The sequence below is a fragment of the Malaclemys terrapin genome, chromosome 1, assembly GCF_027887155.1.
Source record: "Malaclemys terrapin pileata isolate rMalTer1 chromosome 1, rMalTer1.hap1, whole genome shotgun sequence".
In the NCBI taxonomy this organism is placed as follows: Eukaryota; Metazoa; Chordata; order Testudines; family Emydidae; genus Malaclemys; species Malaclemys terrapin.
Genome location: NC_071505.1, coordinates 156695598 through 156716126, shown reverse-complemented (window position 1 = coordinate 156716126; position 20529 = coordinate 156695598). Strand labels below are relative to the sequence as shown.

Sequence of the window (20529 nt, the reverse complement as noted above, 5' to 3'; positions counted from 1 at the left end):
CAAAATTTCGTGGAATCTATGTATCATGAGGTTTCCTTCTCAAATTCTAGAGATTTGGATCAATATCTTAACTTTTGAACGCTTGCCTGAGATGAACCCAAATTCCAGATGGTTTGACATTCATCCACTACTGGTTCTAGTATCAAGAAGTTTAAAATCTCATTATAAGTGGCAGCAGCAACAAGTGTCTGTAGTGTCTGGATGGGTTCAAACAAGAGCAGGCAATGTCGGGGGAGAGTTAATAGTTTATATTCTCTTGCATTCACCTGTAATTTGACTTCTGTGGATTTATTTAATTGTTTCAGGCTATTGTGGTCACCCTTAAACATTTCCCAGGTGCATTAGATAATTTCTTGGATACCTACAATTCTGCAGATGTAATTTTTTAATTATCAACTCCAGCAAATAGAGTAAAATATAGGAAATATTAAGATAACCTTTATATATTTATCTAACACAAAATTGCCAAGCTTTTATAGGTGATAAATATCATTCAGTTACCAGAGATAATTATTTTCCTGGGCTAGTGCTTGGAAAAATTCACTGGTCCCAAAAGTATTTGTACTTAGTTTTCCATTACAACAGCTCTCAAGATATCATTTCTCAAGTTTATTCCATTGGGATCTTAGTTTTTCCCCCCGCTACTTCTATTCTGATATATTATCCAGTGTGTCTTAAATGGCTACTTAGAGATTAATGCTTCATTGCATCGAAACCTGAAATTTATAGATATTCCAAGAGGGTGAAATTCACCTTCATTCAGAAGGCCTGCCCGTTGCTTAAGTCCACTTAAGACTGCAAGCTAGGTCTTTAAATGGAACTCACGTGGTGGATAGGCATTGGACAGTCCTTTTGCATTAGGATAATTTCACACAGATGTATAAACTAAGCATTGGTTTGCCTCATGTACTTCTTGAGAACTTTATAAGCATATTTGATTGAAGTAGAGATTGGGGAGAAAAGCAAGATACTAAACTGAATATGATTTAAAGTCCACAAGCTGCTAGGACCAGTAAATTCCAGCTTTCTAATGTAATGGGGTATGCGTTTATACACCTACAGTTCTCAATACTGTGTGTAGTGGAAGTCGTTAAAAGTCAACATGTGCCAATCATTGCCACACATAGAGTTACCACAGGTATCTCCTAGTCTAAGTATGAAGGAAAACTGTGGTAATCACAGATAGCAGTGAGTAGTAATTATTGGCAAATGCTGGCTTTTTAATGGCAAGCTCTATATTTATTGTATTTGAGTTAAAACTGTCAAAGCCAGTGAGTCTAAATGTGTTTGGTTTGGTTTGTCCCTAGTCCAGGACTAAATATAGCAAATACCACAAAATGTGGCTTTATGGTATATAATGGCATTTTGAAAGATGTCACCTCATATTTTCTGTAATTTATTTAAATCTTCACAGTTAAGCATTTTGCTGTTAGACATACACAAAAGAAAAAGCTAGGCAAGTACGTTGAAAGGTTTCTGTATCAGTGTAATGAAATAGATGATATGTGACCAGAAGAAGACATTTTAGTACATTCAATTTCTGTCCTGATCAGATGATTAGTGCGCTCTGCTCCTGGGTTCCACCCCACCCCAGAGATAGTTGCCCTTCAGTGGAGCTCAATTTGATTTCTATATAGCTCTTACCTCATGGGAGTGTTCAATTGCTTATTAGTTAATATATATAAAGCTTTTTTATATCTGATCATAAAAGATGCAAGGAATCAACAAAACAGGGCCGGCTCCAGGCACCAGCCTGCCAAGCACGCGCTCGGGTTTTTATTCATTCATTTAGTTAGTTTCGTTCGTAGGGGCAGCGCTCAGATGGCGGGGCGGGGGCTGGCGCGGCGCTTGGGGGGGCAGGGGTTTCGGGCGGCGTGGCGTTTGGAGGGGGCAGGACTTCGGGCAGCGCTGAGGGGCGGGGATTTCGGCTGCGCGGCGCTGGGGGGGGTTCGGCGGCGCGGCACTTGCGGGGGGGGGGTACGGTGGCGCGTTGCTCGCGGGGGGGGGTATGGCGGGGCGGCGCTCTTCTTTTTTCCCTGGGGCGGCAACAACAGGTCCAATAAAAGTACCTTCCCATTTAAGATAGTATACTACTTTAGTGAATATGAAATCCAGACAGTAAGAAAATACTTTTTAAAATGACCTTGAATAACATTTTTCCCCTTTTCTCTAATATGCTAGCTCCCATTCTTGGTTGATAAAGCCATGCCATACGAGGTACATATAGAGTTAATTAAAGTTGCTAACTCACTCAAAAGGCGCTGCTATGCCTTTTCCTTCTCCATGGTTCCTTCTTTAGGAAGCAAACTCTTTAAGAGGCCTCCAGTTTGCCCAACCAGGGCATCAGTGCCTTTCAAAGAAAGTGCTCCATTTGTGAAACTAGTCAAATGGCTCAGTTCTATATTTGCTCCTTATCTCTTTACAGTTATGAACTAGCGCTGGAATAATACAAAAGCTGCCAGAGTAGTTAATAATTATACCTTATATTTTTATATCACCTTTCTGTGGCTCTCTTGCACTAGGAGGTCAGATTAAAACAAAGAACCTGGTAAGACACTCATCAGGGACATTGAAATGGAAAATTGGGCCTCTCTTATTCTAACAGCTGAATATCAACTAGTAGAGAGAGCTTTAAGAATGGGAGAAGGCTGGGGTAGAAAAGGAACAAGGAGTGTGCTTCAGGATCCTCTCTGCCTTCAAGGAACTACCTACTCCATGGATTAACAAGAGGGATGAATCCCATGTGTCAGATAGTCCCCTGCCGTCCTAGAACTTTCTACAGGCCACCCCAATGTTTGTGGCATCTGTGTCCAAGTGCACAGTATGTTTGATTGTAATAGTAATTTTCAAAGTTTAAATATGTGCGTATCAGTTAGAAACATTTACAGATAAACATTTCAAGAGTTCTATTCCTTGCTTGCTCTTGGATCCTGCTGCCTGTTCCTGACGGCTTATTTCTTTCAACTAGCCAAACAAATGGTGCTTCCAGGTGGCATCCTCAGACTCTTTTGGGCTGTGCACTCTTTCCATAGTATTACCACTAAGCTGTTCCTTTAACATACAGTTATTTTTATTGGACTGTCCTTTCAAAGGTCCTAGCCTTGTGGATGGGGAATTCTCTCCCCAAAATGTTTTCAAATATCACATGTGGAGAAATTTTCTTTTATGATCGTTTTAGTTAAAAATTCTTTCCCTTGTATGTCATGTTGTTTTTAGCCACTGATAATCTTCCAATGCAATGAATAGTTGCATTTTTTGGCAAGCGAGGACAGAAGGATTGTATTTCACAGGTAGCTGTGGGTCTGAGAACCTTCCCTCTAGTGATGACCTCAATGTAATAGACGTAGTGTTTGTATCTGTAGACTGAGGGTCAGATTTTTACTAATACATTCCAAAAGCTAATGCAAGTGAGGAAAAGGCAAGAGTACTCCATCAAAACCCAAGGTTTCACTGGGATTCTAGACTAAATTTGCCAGTAGCTGGAGAGGTGTGGAACCCTAAAATGCTGCCTTTTACTCAGCAACTGGCATGGCCATTTTGTTCCTCAATATACTACTCTGGTCCCATCCATGCAGCCAGGTCAAGGGCGCCCTGCTAGGTCTTACTGGAAAGCAGCAGGGGATACCTGGAGAACCACTCCCAACACTGCCAGTTGGGCAACATTTATCTTAGGTGATTCTTCTGTGGCTGTCCGTCACTCACTCTGCCTCTCTCCCTCTGTTGGAAGCAGTTTCTCTGCGGTGGTAATTCATTGTCTCTGCACAGTTCTCTGATTCCCAGTCGCTTGGTATTCTTGTGTGGGCTGAAAACACTGTCGTTTGTTCTCTCTGGCTCATATAACGTATACTCAAATTCACTATGACAGATGCCAGTATACTATTTACAAGAATGTTATTAAATATAATATTTAATATTTCATTATATGAACTAGTTTCACTTGTGGTTTATTTTTTATAATGTATATGAAGAAAAGTGAAAATGATGATAATGGCATTAAGCGGAAGTTAAGCCATGTTTAGACAAATTATTCAGTGTTCATGAAGAAAAGCTGACCTTTTGTTGTGGCAGAGGTGAAATGGGAGTATAGCAGTAAGCTGAATCTTTGATCGTTATTCTTCTCATAACTATGATCTGGTGAAATGTTAATAGGTTTTCCTGACTCTAGATGCAGTGAAAATGCTACAGTTGGAATAAGTGCATGTGATAAAATAATCTCATAGTAATGCTGTGTTCTTGCTTTGGAGGTAGTTGCTGATAAATAGGGAGGTGACTCAGAAAAATCAGTTAGTTATGGAGCATGAATCTGAATAAACTTCCACTTGCCCAGCTTTCAGCCTCAGTTCATATTCCGGATATTTCATGGTCCCACCCATGTAAACTTCAGTTGACATCCTCTTCAAGCCTCTTTACCACATAAGCCAAAATTCCCTTAGCCTCTGATAGAATTCCTACCATTAATGTAGAGATGTGAAATAAACATCACTTCTGAAACTGGATTTCAGTCCCTACAAGTGATGGTACAAATATTTCATGGTTAATTAAGTAGTTTCTCTGCTAGGCACTAAGCAAAGGAAGGCTGGTGCGAATGAATACTCCTAGCTGGTTTGGGATCATCATTATTCTCTGAGTTTGAAGTGTGATCTTGAGTATTCTGTTGTATGTAACACTATTCGAATGTACTCATTTCTGTACATTTTAAAGAGGAAAAAACCCACGGTGTTTGAGTGCTGTGATCTTTTTGCTCTGTTCAGCAGGATCACATATTGCTTACCTATTGGTTAATACAAATTAAATAAAAATAAAAATAAATAAAAATAAAAAAAATAGAAAAAAGTAGATTTGGATAGGAAAAAAAAGACGGTAAGATGAAATTGAGGTACTTTGTTATTAAGTAATAAATAAATAAACAAATACTTAGCACAATATTATCATTTTACTCTCCTCACTTGATGGTGTGTGGTACTAAGAAAGGCCGTGTACTGGAAACAGAAAGATTGAAGTGATGATTGAGTACAGTATATTTTGGCTCTGATTTAAAACTGAAGAAAGCCCAATTGATTGTGCTAGTCTATTTTAAGGCTTTCTTCCTGCCACAGTGAGATCAAGGGATTCATTTCATTGTAATTGTTACAGGACAGGGGAATTTTCTAGGAGAGTAAAACACATACCTGTCATGTGGTAATAGCAGGCAGGCTTCTGTGACTTATGCTGTGCATTCAGCACTGTTTAATTAGCTACATGAATGTTTATATGAGTGCTAGCCACATACGGTGATATTACGGAGAATGGGAAAGTTGGCTCTATGTTTATACTTGAATGACAAATAGTTCTACTAGTGTGGGACCGATTTAGTGTGGATGGATCTAATTACTCAGTCTAGGGGTTGACCCTAGAAAACCTCTGTTCCAAAAGTAATGACATTATCAGTTAATGCAGTAGATTATGATATGTAGCAAAGCTCTAAGTCTAAAGCAAAAGCAGAATTATTCTTGTCTGTTCCTTCTAGAGGGTCCTGCTATGCCAATATCTTTTAGCTGAGAACTTTTTTGATGCTCCCATCTCCAGCCATCCCAATAAGAAAACCATGGATTTATTAAGGGGAACTGGTCGGGCTTCTAGGTTTACCAGTTGGTATCCACCCCTGGCCCTCAACTCTGTAAAGTTTCTTTATAAATTTTACTAAAACTCTTAAACTAAAATAAAATCAAGAAAATATATCACTAGGGCTAAGGGATTATTAATAATACTATAGTAAGAATAAAATACTCTGTCAAATCAGAATCAAATCAAACAATTTAATCTCAGTATTGCCTTGGTCTTCAATTATCAAATGAATACCAAAATATAATTCATCCTTATATAAATTCTAAAGAAGAGTCTAAGAAGTTGTCCATTTGGGTATAAATCCCAACCACAAAATTTCACCAAAATCAAGTAAATTTATCATTTGTGTCTGCTTAACCTGCTTTCAGAATTAAGCTTCTTATCACCTAATGTCTGAACCATAATGTAACCCTTCTGCCCCTCTGAGTTGGCAGCAACAAGGGCCGGGTTCAGTATCTAGGACAGGTGTCAGCAACGTTTGGCACGCGGCTCGCCAGGGTAAGCACCCTGACGGGCCGGGCCAGTTTTATTTACCTGCTGACGCGGCAGGTTCGGCCGATCGTGGCCCCCACTGGCTGCGGTTCGCCGTCCCAGGCCAATGGGGACGGCGAGAAGCCGCGGCCAGCACATCGCTCGCCCGCGCCGCTTCCCGCCACCCCCATTGGCCCGGGACGGCGAACCACGGCCAGTGGGGGCTGCGATTGGCCGAACCTGCCGCGTCAGCAGGTAAATAAAACTGGCCCGGCCTGCCAGGGTGCTTACCCTGGCGAGCCGCGTGCCGAACGTTGCCAACCCCTGATCTAGGGGTTCCGTTTCAATAACGCAATGCAAAACCGGCTTGAGCCCCCACCCAGTGACCTGGGACAATTACATACCACCCCCTGGGTGCCTCTAGGAGGCAATACTTCCCCTCTCGCAAGCACGGAGTCTGAGTGTAGCAAACGCCTTTTAATAAAGGAGAGAAACAGTGCAGCATTATGTTGGGGAAACACAACAAACAGGATTCATAACACCAACCATGAGCAAAAGACCCACCTCCAAGTAAGTTTGGCAGTGTCCTTTTCCCCTCAGGGTTTTAAGTCCAATCACCCCAAAGTCCAACAACCCAAAAGTCTCTGCCCCGGTCAGTGCCGCCCCAGAGTTCAAAAGTTTATCTGCAGAGTTTTACCCCCCCCTGCCCCAGCCTGGGTGGAAATGGGGGGCACACAGGGTGTTAAGGGGCACCTTTCGTGGTCCGAGGCTGACTGCCCCGCCTCTCTGTGAGTTCTGCTGCAGCCTTCACCACGAATGGCTCTGCTCTACCAGCTGCACCACTCTGCTCCTCCAGCTGCTCCCACAAACTGCTCCGCTCGCTCGCTGTTCTGTGGGCTGCTCCAACCATCTCGTAAACTGCTCGGCTCTGCCAGCCGCACCACTCCACCAACTATCCTATGAACTGCTCCAGCTGCCACCCCAAACTGCTCATCTCACTGTTCCATGGGCTGCTCCAACCGTCCCGCAAACTGCTCCACTCTGCCAGCTGCTTAGCAATATATCTTCAGGCTCCCCCACTAGTTAACACAGCACTCAGTGATCTCAGCTCAGCAATTTTAGCTCTTTTAGTGATTTCAGCTCTTAGTGATTTCAGCTTGTAGTAGGGGAGCCCCAGTGCTGGTGCACTATTGGCCCAAAGTGAATTCAGCTCAGCAATCTCTAGCTAGACTCCTAATGGAAGCAAAATTAGCTCTGCTATTCAACAGTGGAGAGAGGGGGGTAGTGCAATTGGTGTTCCAGGCCCTCAAAAGGGGCCCCATATCATCAGGTACACATACCTGTCCCCAACCTCTCTCAATTCACTGGGTTTTGTAACCCATGCCCCTTGTCTAGCGAGTGCTACTTAGTTAATGGTGAGTCCCTCTGTCATACAACAGTTCCACTGGCCTTGTCTGCATTAGCAATGAGAGCTCAGCTGAAATCACCGACAGCTGCGTGGAACCTCAAGAGACCACCTCACAGAGGTCACGGTGGCAGGTGGCAGCAGAAGGTGACGACACAGGGCCATTGGCAACAGAGCGATGGAATGAACAATGGTGGCACAATGAACAACAGTGGCCAGAGTGAACAGTGAGCAGCTGGAGGAATGAGCGAGGTGCCTTCTTGCCCCCAACCTGGGAGGTGAATTCATGTGAAAGCACCTCTGAACTATGAGTCTCCACTGACAAAGGACAACATGTGAGTGTTAATGAGGCTGTTAAGAATGCTGGAGACACAACACCATTCATGCGAACAAACATGGCTGTGGCATCATATGTTGTATTTAAGCAAGAGATACCACACACTACAAACTGGAGGCCAATGTTAAGTGCATTGTCACTTGTTCATCCTGAAATTGAACACTGGTTCTGAACAAGACTAGCAAATGCTCCCTATCTTTCTGCAAGAAACTCAACTGGCTGGCTAAAAGACTCAACAGTTGAAAACCTGAAGAACTTTCTCACCACATTCAAAAAATTGCATACATGACTGATGAATGCACCGATGCAAATGGGTGTCAAGTATTAAGTCATTGTGTACATTATCTTGATGTCAGTGGTAGGCCAGTAGATGCATTTCTAGATGTTCAAGTTATAAAAGACACATTGGCTGTATCTCTGACAACCCACATCTTAGAAGAGTTAAATGCTTGTCAACTAGACCCCAAACAAATGGCTGCTTGTGTATTTGATGGAGCTGCAAACTTCTCTGGAAGACATGGTGGAGTAAAAGCTTTGCTCAGAGAAAAGTGTAACCCTAATCTCTTCTGAACACACGGCAGAGGCCATCTACTCCAACTAGCGCTAGTACGAACTGCAGACTCTTCAAAAGACATTAAAAAAGCTAAAAATGTAATGTCTTCATTATATTCTTTTTTCAGCAAGAATCCAAAAAGACGGAATATCTTGGAAAATATAGAAGATACACTGGGACTGAAGTTCAAATTAGTCCAACCTGGGAAACCCCTCTGGCTTTCTCATGAGCAGTCCTTGGCTGTTGTCTTAAAATTGCTCCAGCCGTTATTACTGGCTTTGGAAAGTATCTACTAAGATGGGACAGATCTATGTAGTGAGGTTGGTGGATTTCTTTTGCTACTACATTCAGAGAAGACTATTGCCATTCTCTCTCTTGTAAGTCTACTGTTGAAACCACTTGGGTCATTAAACAATGCCATCCAGGCATCTGCTACAACAGTAGTAGATCTTTGTCCAGCAATAGAAGCTACATTTGGATCAATCAGAGTGCTTCTTCCAGTACCGTTTCAATGGATAGCTAAGACTTCAGTCCAGAAGTTGACTTCTAGATTCTACTCAACCTTTACGTAGCTTTTATAGATCCCTGTCCTATAAAACACCGACTGTGGAATGGAGTGAGGCACTACCAGCAATGGCGCTGCCATGTGCTTAGGACAGAATAGAGAATTTGAACACAGAGTGGAATATCATACGATGGATGAATTAAGATTTGACTTCAACTTCTTTTTTATCATCGCTAATGGCTCGACCCAATCATTATGAGGCTTCCTGGGATGAAAGAAGTAGGAATTCATCTCTTGCTACTCCCAGTCACAACAGCTACAGTTGAGCATTCTTTTTCATCATTGAATAGAATTTTGTGTTCTGAAAGAAGTCACCTTCTGCCTGATCGTGTGAATGAACTAATGAGCATATCAATTGAAGGAATGGAAGTACCAGACAAACGAGAAGCCACCAAAGATGAAGGCATTGCATTCAAGAAGTTGATTAACAGAGTTGTGCAAAATTATAACAAGAAACTAAGAAGGATGTAGATGTAGTGCTTCATAGAAGGCTTGAGTAGCCAACTTTAATTTGTGTGATTTTAAAACATGAGTTAAATCTAATAAAATGGTCATTGAACATTTTTCAGTTTTTACTATGGTGCCAAACAGCTCACCTTCACCCTCGCGGTCTTACCCCTCATCGGCCCTGACACACACACACACACACACACACACACACCCTGCAAATTCGAACATCCACCCCTAATTTCAATTCTTGGGAAAACACTGGGTCTGTGCTTTTTCCAGAATCTAAAATACATCATTCAGGCTGAAAGCACATTGTTGTCCTTTTAGTGGAAGGAGAAATAGAGTGTTGCAAACTCTTGCAATATTATTGCAAGTCTGGCAATATTTGCGTTTTGGGTTTTTTTCCCCTTGACTCTCCAGCCCCTGGAGGGAAGTGATTTCATGAGAATCTCTGCTTTCATTTTTTTAAAGTAAGTTTTTATCCCCCATGGTTGCAGATAATCTTTGAAAATGTGCCTTGAGTACAGCCCAAGGGCTCAGAAACCAAAAGGTAAATAAAAATCCAAAATATATTTTTAAGCCAATCTCATAATTTTGGGAGAGGGGCCTAACCCATTTCTGAACATGGGGATTGGAATTAATGGAAATATAACAAGCATAACAATGAAGTGTGAACTGAAATGGTAAGTACTGAGAACTGAAACACTACCTCTGCTACATCCCACCATGATAGAAATATACTGATAGTATATAAAATTTCTCGTTCTGTTATGAAGGTCATAATATTATGACAATAACATGATGTTCAGTGCTGCTATAAATTAAATTGTTGTATGGATATTCAAGATGTTTCTCATTTTCTGTTCTGTTCCCCTGGAAAGACTAAAATAACGTTTTAAAAAAATCTCCTGGTATTTTGGTCAATATAAGCATGTTAGTTCTGATGTCCAGGCCTAATACTGACTACAAAATTACGTTTTGTTTATATTAATAAAAAACCCACAAACTAATAAAGAACCCCAACAACAACAACTGACTGTAAATTCAACTGGGTGTAGTTATTATTTTCCCCAAACAGTTGTGTAGTGTTCCCGTGCATTGTTAAAGAAATATAGTGAACTTAAAAATCACACTTATGTACTTCTGTTGGAAATTTTTCGGGTATGGTTGTTACAGGTGATACCTAGAATTATTGAAAATAAAGGATTTAGTTTTAGTTTATTTTATGCATTTCACAGCGGTTAGTATGTAATGAGTTTTAGGGCATGTCTACACTGGAGCTGGGAGCGTGTCTTTCAGCCTGGGTAGACTTGCGCTAGGTCTGGTTGAGCTAGCTTGCCAAAAATAGCAGTGTGGCCACTGCAGCATGGGAGGCAGCACAGGATAGTCCCCCAAGTACGGACCCTGGGGGTCTGTTGGGCTTATACTTGGGCAGCTAGCCCATGTCACCACAGCCATACTGCTATTTTTCACATAGCTAGCTCAAGCAGCGATAACGCATGTCTGTCTACCCAGGCTGGGAGGCATGCTCATAGATGCTGTGTAGACAAAATCCCAGTGTTGTTCGTGCGAGTCTTTCAAACAGCAACAAAAGAGAAAGAGCATTTAAAAGAAAAATGTGAGTGTAAAACCCACAAAAGTTGGCAGGGGCTCAAAGGCAAGTGCAGTCCCTGAAATGACATTTAATTTGCTTTTTGAAATGACTAGTTTTCAGGGAGACTGCCCCTTTAAATAGTTGTTGCCTATTACTAGCGTGTTGAGCTCCCTTGTATTCTGATATTCTCTTAGTGAATGAGAAGATAACTCCTCACCTCTTCTTTTTCTTTCTCCCCCAGTTAAAGGACAAAACCTGAAAGTCCAGATCAACGCAACTGATGATACTATTTGCATGAAATACCTTCGGCTAAGTCCAGACACCAAACTCCAAGGCTTCATCCTGGGATATGGAAGCAGCTTCTTCTCTAACCAGTATATCCCTTTGCCTTCAGAAGGAAAATCCTATGTAACGGAAGTTGGTAAGGCATTATGGTTTTGAGTGCTACTTTTGGTCAGTGGACAGGAGATTGGAATTAAAAGAATGGGAATCGGGTTTGTGGGGTTTTTTTGTTGGGGTTTGGTTTTTTTTTTTTTTTGCTTTTTTTTTGGGAGGGTGGAGTGAGTTGTGTGTTGTTTGTTTTTGTGTTCAGGGATTTTTGCAAAGTTTTCAGATGGCAGAGGAATTGGGAGATCATTTAAGGAAAACAGGTATTTCTGGTTCTGGAAAATTTTGACATTGGTTAGCTATTTGGTTTACATATTTTTTTTAACTGCTGAATTTTTTTTTCTGATATTGGCTGTATGCATGGATTAGATAAGGTTATTTTGGATACAATTGCAGTCACCAGAGACAAGCTAAGGTACCAGGGAGTCAGGTGCCAGTCAGGCTTTAGGCCCTGTTATAGGGTTCAGAGACTCACAATGACAGCTAAAGTGGGCCATATGAATTCTAACTCAGGAGTATAAAAGCTATCTCCCCTAAAGCTACCATCTGAGGAGGTAATGCAAAAAGAAACCCTAAGAACAGCTTGGGAGTGAATTTGAAAATTAAGGTTTATATTTGTAAATACAGCACTATCATAAGGCTTGATTACTTACATTGTAAATAAAGTCCAAACCCCAAGAAGAGGGATGAGTTTGGACAATAAGCTGTGTGTGTGAGAGATGTGGTAAGAATGGGAGTCTAGTCATTAACAGGGCCCTCAAATGTTAAATATACAACATTGCTTATTAACAAATTGTTTGTTCCTTCTTAACTAAAGATGAGACTGAACCATAAAATTCTGATGTGAAGACAAGTTTTAACAATGTTAGGGGGATTTCTGGCATTCTGATTTGGAGCCATTTGGTTACTTGTTGTTAATCATGTGTTGTTCAGGGCTATGGTTGGATATCACAATGTGAGACCTAAAGGTGGCTTACAATGTAAAAAAGTGAAATGAAAATGAATACCGCCTTCTCCCAAAGTAATACTGTATCTTGGCTACAACTGAGTGATTTTTAACATGCCCATAACTAAGCTGTATTAAGCTAGAGTGGTAATATGCTCTTCCAAATGATATTTTATAATTGGAATAATTCATAATATCAACACAAACAAAATCTTCATTTTCCTGTAGGCTCCAAACCTCCAAAGGAGTAAACTGCTTATATGCATAGATGGCAGCTATCCTATTTATTTGGGAGCTGCCCAAAGACCTAAAAACATTGTCTGTCTTCTGTTCCATGGCCTCAGTGCACTGCAATGGGGATGATATTGTCATTGAAGTTAGGCAAATTTAAACAGGAAATAAAATGTCCATTTTTAACAGTGAGGGTAGTTAACCATTGCATCAGCTTAGCTAGGCATGTGGCAAATTCTCCATCACTTGGAGCATTTAAAACAAGATTGGATGGCTTTCCAAAAGATTTGTTCTAGTTCATCTGCAAATTATTGGACTATAGCAGGAATTACTGGATGAAATTCTATGGCTTGTGTTTATGCAGCTCAGATTAGATCAAGTATGTGCAACCTGGCTCTGGCTGCTCTAAGGTCAGCGTTGTGGTGAGGCTATGGGAGTGAGGCTAGGAGAGCATGTTGACTAATGTTGCCTTGAGTCGGAAAATAATTAAAATATTTATTTGTGGCCATTTGACCTTTCTGAATGATGTTCAACCCTCTGGTTGAAAAATTTGGACACCAGTGGACTAGGTGATCATAATGGTCCTTTCTGTTCTTGAAATCTGCCCCGTCACTGTAGTATCAGAATACTTGGTGGTGTATGTTTATGGGAAAAAGGTATAACTGTACTGAAATTCTTAAAGTGCCCCTGCTAATGTGGTTCTGGGTGCTTACTGCGATTTCATAATAAAACAGAAGAGGGTGGGGGGGAAGAACAGAGGGAGTTACAGGGATAACAGTAACCCCTTGGGGTGGGGATGTGCATGGCAGGGAAGGGAATGCTATAGGGTTTTGTTTTTTTTAAGTAAGGAGATTGGGGGTCCAACTGGATTTTGAAGGGTGTGAATTCCTTCCTCTCGGGGCCACTGCAGCAAAGACATGATTGTTGTATAGCTGGAAATCAAACTCCTGAGATCTCTTTCTAATTCCATCAGTGATTTAGAATTTGAGTTCAGGAAAGTCACTTACACAGCTCCACCGAAGTCACAGAGTTTAACAAGTCTGAATTAGACTCTTTGTATAATGTCTGCAAATGGGGTATAATGTCTTCTATAATTAACTTTCAGGAGTGCTGAGGCTTAATTGATGTTTGTAAAGTACTGAGGTCCTTGGGTGAAAATAGCAATGCAGCCTTCTGTAGTTCTCCTAATTTTTTCCATTTAATAGGAATGATGCTACCCAGCGGTGTGTAAAATCATATGAAGCCATGGACTCTGTGTCAAAGGTGGACTTCAGCTGGGACAGACTGCATTTAGTAGTTGTATTTTCTGTAGCTTTAATGTGTAAGCTTAGTGGCTTATAGCGAGATGAAGCTCTCTGAGCACCGCTTACCTGAGTGGTGCAGTAAATCAGAGTATCCAGCAGTATCCTAGAATTCCATAGAAGCTGTTGCTATTACACAAGCAAGATCCTGCTCCAGTGAAGATTAAAAAAAGATGATAAAACCCTTGACATTTATAGCGTGGAATGAAATGTGCTATATGGTCTCATATATTAGACACAACAAAGCACCAAGTCAATTACCTTCTCAGTGGGTTTTGTTATGCCAAAGTACTGGGGAGGACCTTTCATTTAAAAACGCCCCCACACATTTCATTGACAGATTCAAGCTCTCTACATTGTAATATAATCCGATGAGACAACTTCTTAATGGCAATGCACCACTTAAAAGTGAAGGGAAATAAATATGATAAATATAATTGTGTCATGTAACTGAAATGTAAAATACAATATGCTGTAATTTTAAACACTAGCATCTGTGACTTTAGGCAAACTGCTTTCTTACACAGAGCAAGAAAGAAACCAGCTGCAGAATTTGCTATAGGCTATTGGTGTACTCCTCAGGTCCACAGTGTTCATTGATTGCATTTAAAGATAACAATTACCATAAATCTGTTAACTCAGGGGCATTTCAGGTTAAAAAGATTAAGAGTTATTTTACATGCCCTATGGAAATGTTTATTTGAATGCAAAAAGTATTCTGTACTGCATTAAAATGGAACACCAGGTTGCAAATTTCCACATAAGTATATAGCATTATCTTAAGGGTAGCTCCTAAGTTGTATTTATCTCACGATCAGTGCAACTTGAGTGGGAGGCGGGAAGGAAAGGAGACAAAGGTGGCAGCAAACAGCCCCTTGCTTCTTAGGCTAGCTGCTGTCATAAGTTAGAGCAACCACAGGGCTGCTATTATGCTGGCTGGAAGGGTCCTCTGGGGACTGTTCTGCCAGTTGGAAAGTGCACCCAGAACACTCCATGTGAGGAAGGTCGGGAGAGCAGGTAGCTGTGGGCATTCTAACCTGAGTGGGCTGTCCCACCATCAGGTAAAACTTGCATCCACAATGGCATGAGAAGTGGTGGGTGTTGGCTTGCACAGCTGAGGTTTTTCTGTAATTTACTAAACTTGAGCAGTTGTTGAAAGGTACGAGATCCACTGTGCTAAGAGAGAATCAGGCATGGGACTATTTGAACTTTCATTCTTATCTCTTAACTCCAGATTGGTCTACATGGGACAAAGTCATCCCAGTCCTTCAGGACTCGTGTGGCTCCTGTGGCATCTTAAAAATAAGTGGTTAAATCCAGAGCGGTTCAGTCAGTGCCCAGCATCACTTCTGTAGCCTTCCTGAGCACCAGCTCATGGAATAGAATTCACTCATGAATAGACTATGCCACGTGGCAGCAAAATTTGCCAGGACACTAATTCACTGAGTCCTGATTACTGTTTATGCTTAAGCAACTGAACATAGGGGCTATAATGGTAAGTGTTAAACAGCCTTAATAATGGGGGTTGCTATCAGTGTCTCTTGTAATTATTTTTTTTATATAATAGTGCATAGAGACACAAGGAGAGATCCGGGCTCCATTATGTTGGCACTGAACAGTGCCTCTCCTAAAGAGCTTACAGGCTACACAGATGAGAGACACAAAGCTTCGCAGAGAGGTAGTATTACTATCCCAGTTTTGCAGCTGGGAAACTAAGGCACACAAAAAATTGAGTGGCTTACTAAAAGCCACACAGGAAGCCTGTTCAGAGCTGGAATTGAGCCTACATCTGTAGCAGATCCATAAACTGAACTTAGATAAATTCTGATGCTTCATGGAGATTGTAGGAAAACTGCAGTGAGTTTGATATGAAAGAGAATATGAAAAGAATGGTTAGTAAGACTAGAATCTTGTCTTGTTTGCTGTTCCCAAACATAAAGGTAGTGAAGTCCTCATTTGTTTGAAAACACTTCATTATTGATCATAGGCCATGTCTACAACAGAAACTTTTGCCGATATAGCACTATCAGTTAGGGACTTGATAGCTTATGACACTTGGATACTACCAGAAGCCACCGTATTGATGTAATTATATTGGCATAAAAGTGCTTTTGCTGGTATTGTGCTCGCTGAACCAGTATAAACTAAAGCAACAAAAGCACTCTTTTTCTGGTATAATCTTCGTCTTCACTAGGAGGGTTTGCCAGTATTGTATAGCTTTTCTAGTGTAGACCTATCCTTCGATGCTAGCTTTGAACAAGAGCTGAATCTAGCTTTAAACGTTGTCTGAAATATATGAGAACAGCTAAATCTATTGACACACAAAATATCCAATGCAGATATGTGTGAATAACAAAGCCATGGGAAAAAATTCTTACTGTTGGAGAAACCAGTGAAAATCATATTCTTGTTCTTTTCACAATCTTAACAACTTGGTGTGCTCACCTTTATTTGTTTTTGCATTTTCTGTTTTTTGTGGTTTTGGAAATGAACACTGCATTTATGGTTAGATGCAAATAGTAATGGTTTTTTTGTTTTTGTTTTCTTCAATTAGCTCTATTTTGTCAAAAACCTAATTTCAGACATTTCAAACAGCTTCATAGTGGCTCAAAATTTTTAAAATTTCCAAATTTCAATGACAAATGTTGTTTTCAAATTTCAACAGTGAAAATACAAAGAAATGTCTCCTTCCTCCCCCTTTTCCTTTTTATCTAGTTTAGTTGCAAGCATAGAACTCTGAGTTCTGTTGCAAAAAAGATTGAGTATATTTCTCAAGAGGACACAGGGATTTATCAAGTCATAATGAATCTAGAGTCACAAGTTCAAATTTCATGACTGTTCACATAAATTCAACAAAAAGTGTGTGGGTTTTTTTCAGCTAAAGCTTTGAGAAGCATCAGAAGCAAAAAGTTTGGTTTCAAGAGTCAATCTACAATCTAATTGCCTTCCACACTTTCCCAAAATTTCTTTACCATGCCAGTTGAGAGAATGAGGAAGGCCCATTGGTAATGTCTCAGACTTCTGTGTGGGAGGCATTATGGAGGGATCTGGAATGGTGAATGTAGGTTTCCTGTTAAATAGAGGAAGGGTGCTTCCACCAGAGTTATGATAAATGGAGAGACATTAAAAGCACCTGCTGATTGGATACTTGGCAGCACTGTATATACCAGCCTGAGCTCACAGCTCTAATTTAATATGTTAAGTTCTTACATTTGTACAAAATGTTCTTAATTTGGACAAGTCACCTCATTATCCCAGTTTTATTCTATTCAGGCTGAAGGACTAGCCGTAATCCTGCCAAGCATTTTGCTCTTCATGCCAGTATTCATGTACTAGCAGAGCTGGGCAAATAACGTTTTAAAGAAGTGAATATTTGAATTTTTAAAATGAATTCATTTTGGCTGTGTTGTTAATGCCTCTCTTGTGCTTATTTTATGTGAACATTGGAGCGATAAAATTTTATTGGAAAAAATTCACAGAAGGCAAATTTCAGTCAGATGCATGATAGTTGTGAAAATTAAATTGTAAATTAACATTGGGAAGTGTTGGAGGACTTGTAAGCTCATCTAATTGAGTAGCAGAGACAATATCATGTAACTTAACTGACCAAACCACTAATATTGGAATCAACATCGCTTGAATTTTGAATATTTGCAGTCAATACAAATATTGATCGTACTACAGATATTCCATGACTAAAAGTGGCTAAAATAATCATATTACTTATTATGAATTATTTCCTCACATCTTTCTAGTAGTATGTTATATATTCAGAGTTTCTAGTGAAAACTGAGTATTTGTGTTTAATATTTGATTCTGGCTTTAGTTCACTAAGTGTTTGTCTACACTGCAACTAAACGCTCACTGCCAGCCCATGTCAGCTGACTCAGGTTCACAGGGCTCGGGCTATGGGGCTATTTAATTCTGGTACAGATGTTTGGGCTCGGGCTGGGACTCTGGGAGGGTCCCACAACTTGGGCTCTAGCCCAGGCTGAACATTTACACCATAATTAAACAGCCCCTTAGCCAGAGCCCCACAAGCCCAAGTCCGCTGACATGGTCCAGCTGAGGGTGTTTAGTTGCAGTGTAGATGTAGCCTAAGCATTTGCTGGCTCATTTGTCTGTGAAATGGAACCCAGGAATAGAGTGTATTGCAGCTATAGGTGGCACAAGTAGTGATGCCTATAGTTAGCAATCTTAATTTCGTTCTCAAGTGCAAATGTTTTATGATAGTCTTTAATTACATGATCACATACTTCTTTTTCCAGGGCCCATCACTCATTTTAGTGCATGTAATGGACTATGGTCTGGGAATGAAGATATTGAATGTAGGATGCCTGCCTCATTTTTTTGCGGAAATTGGAGGTGTGTGGCAAATGAGACAAGGAATTGCAGGAAGAGAAAGGATGGTCTCATGGTTAAGGGTGAGCCTGGTGTTCCTTCCCCACTGCTGGAAGCAGAATGGGAAAGGAGGAGAGTTCTGGGTTCCTTCTCCTGGTCAGGGAGCAGTGGAGGGAAGGGGAGCCCATGAGCCCCTTCCCTTGGCCTGGTGGGAAGGAATTGTTGACAGAGGAAGGAATAGTTATAAAGGAAGGAATGAGGAAGGGCACAGATGGCTCTATTTTGTTTCCCCTCCAAGTATGTCACTGGAAGGGATGGTATCCAACTTTCCCCCTTATGGTTCTACACTGTCAGTACTTCTAAGGATTACCGGAGAGAAAAGGTCTCTTTGAGGATGATCCCCTAGTTGTCAAGGGATTGTGTAGGGAAAAAAAAAGATCCCTTGGGAAACCCAATTCTTCATCAAAGCTCTAGTCATAGAACAGGGTTTTCAAAATACAGAGTCTGGATGATCACTTACACTAAAGAAGATTACCCATAAAGGAGTGCTCTGCTCCTTCATGAGTTGTGCCAGAACCCAGCTCTAAGTGATGTTACTGTATGGTAAGCTGGTGCATTGTAGATTCATACCCTGGCTTGCCGCACAGTAACTTCCTGTGTAGACAAGCCCTTAGATGTAACTCATTTTCTCTGAGTCTGAATCTGTCTGATTCTGGCAGGCAGTAGCTGGTACATAAATGTCTTATATAATTCTTTCAGTTATTTTTAACTGTCTCATTATTATTTAGTATTTTGGCTATGTAATAAAGAGATTCCATTTTGCAAGGGAAATGTTTTCCTGAGATCAGAAATCTGTTGTAGCATCCAAGCTGAGTTCTAATCTTTATATATTTCTGGAAAAGGTCATACGTCTCATTCTGTAATTTCCCAGTTATTGGCAATGGTCTCACTTTATAGTATGGCTCACAAATTATAGCCCAGTTTTAGAAGGGGAAATTTGTTTTTCTGATATCAGAGCTTCCTTGTTTCATCAGAGCCAAGGCTTTAGTCCCACCTCTGGTTCTAGTGAACAGACATGAACCTAAACCTGATCCATGGGTTCCCAGAAGAATTTACTGTGAGAAAAAATTTTGTTCTAGAATGTATTCTGACAACTTTTTGAACTTCACTTTCATATGTGTTTGTATGGCCCTGGTCATCTTACAGATTTGCAGACCAACTTCAATCTGAATTTGGAAGGGTCTGCACAACTCTACAGAATTCTTTCATTTATGACATTTTGGATCCTTAAAAGGGATAACATTCATAGACTCGTAGAACTGGAAGGGATCTCAAGAGGTCATCTAGTCCAGTCACCTGTACTCAAGGCAGGAACTAGTATTATCTAGACAGAGGGCTGGAGGTGTGTGGGGGGTGCAGGGCAGAAGGCTGTGTGTGGGGGGGGTTCAGGGGTCAGGGCAGAGGGATGGGGGCTGTGGGGGTGCAGGGCAGAAGGCTGGGTGTGTGGGGGCGTTCAGGGGTCAGGGCAGAGGGCAGTAGAGTGTGGGGGGTTCAGGGGTCAGGGCAGAGGGCTGGGGCTGTGTGGAGGTGCAGGGCAGAAGGCTGGGTGTGTGGGGGGGGTTCAGGGGTCAGGGCAGAGGACTGGGATGCTCGGCTCGTGGGGGCTGGAAGGGATATGCCCTGTTCCACCCCCTTCCCCAAGGCCCCAACCCTACCTCTTCTCTGCCTCCTCTATGGAGCAGCGAGCACGCTGCCACTCCTCCCCCTCTCAAGGGTCATCAGCTGATCGGCGCAGGGAAGGAGAGGAGGAGGGGCAGGAAAGCAGCACACTGGGGGAAGAAGCGGGGGAGGAGGGAAGCTTGACTGCCGCAGGACCAAGCTTCTGCCTCCTGCCCCTGCAGGGGAGAGCGGTGGGCGGGGGGGCTGAGTGGGGCTGGGGGCTGGGACTGTGGCAGGCAGCTGCGTGCCACTCAAAATCGGCTTGCGTGCTGTGTGTGGCACGCATGCCGTAGGTTGCCGATCCCTCATCTAGACCATCCCTGAAAGGTGTTTGTCTAACCTGCTTTTAAAAATCTCCAATGATGGCGGAACCCCATTGGTTCCTCTGGTCAGGTGTCAGCTAGGCTAGGTGAACTTCTTAACTCTTTACAGGTAAAAGAGGCCTTAACCCTTAACTATCTGTTTATGACATCACCTCTCAGTCTTCTCTTCTCCAGACTAAACAAAACCAATTTTTTTTATCTTCCCTCAAAGGTCATGTTTTCTAGACCTTTAATCATTTTTGTTGCTCTTCTAATCTACCATCCAAACAACTGGTAGGCTAAATGTTTTGTTAAATGCTGGA

The 20529-nt window shown here is 41.5% G+C and overlaps 1 protein-coding gene across 25 annotated transcripts in view; it reads left to right on the top strand.

The window, feature by feature from the left end:
* The window catches only part of ABI3BP (ABI family member 3 binding protein), a 295082-nt gene that overhangs the window by 36369 nt on the left and 238184 nt on the right, over positions 1-20529 (top strand). For all 25 annotated transcript variants that reach the window (XM_054044959.1, XM_054045001.1, XM_054045113.1 and 22 more), the window contains exon 2: positions 11221-11400. In XM_054044959.1, the coding sequence (XP_053900934.1) occupies positions 11221-11400 (180 nt within the window). The remainder of the gene's footprint in view (positions 1-11220; positions 11401-20529) is intronic.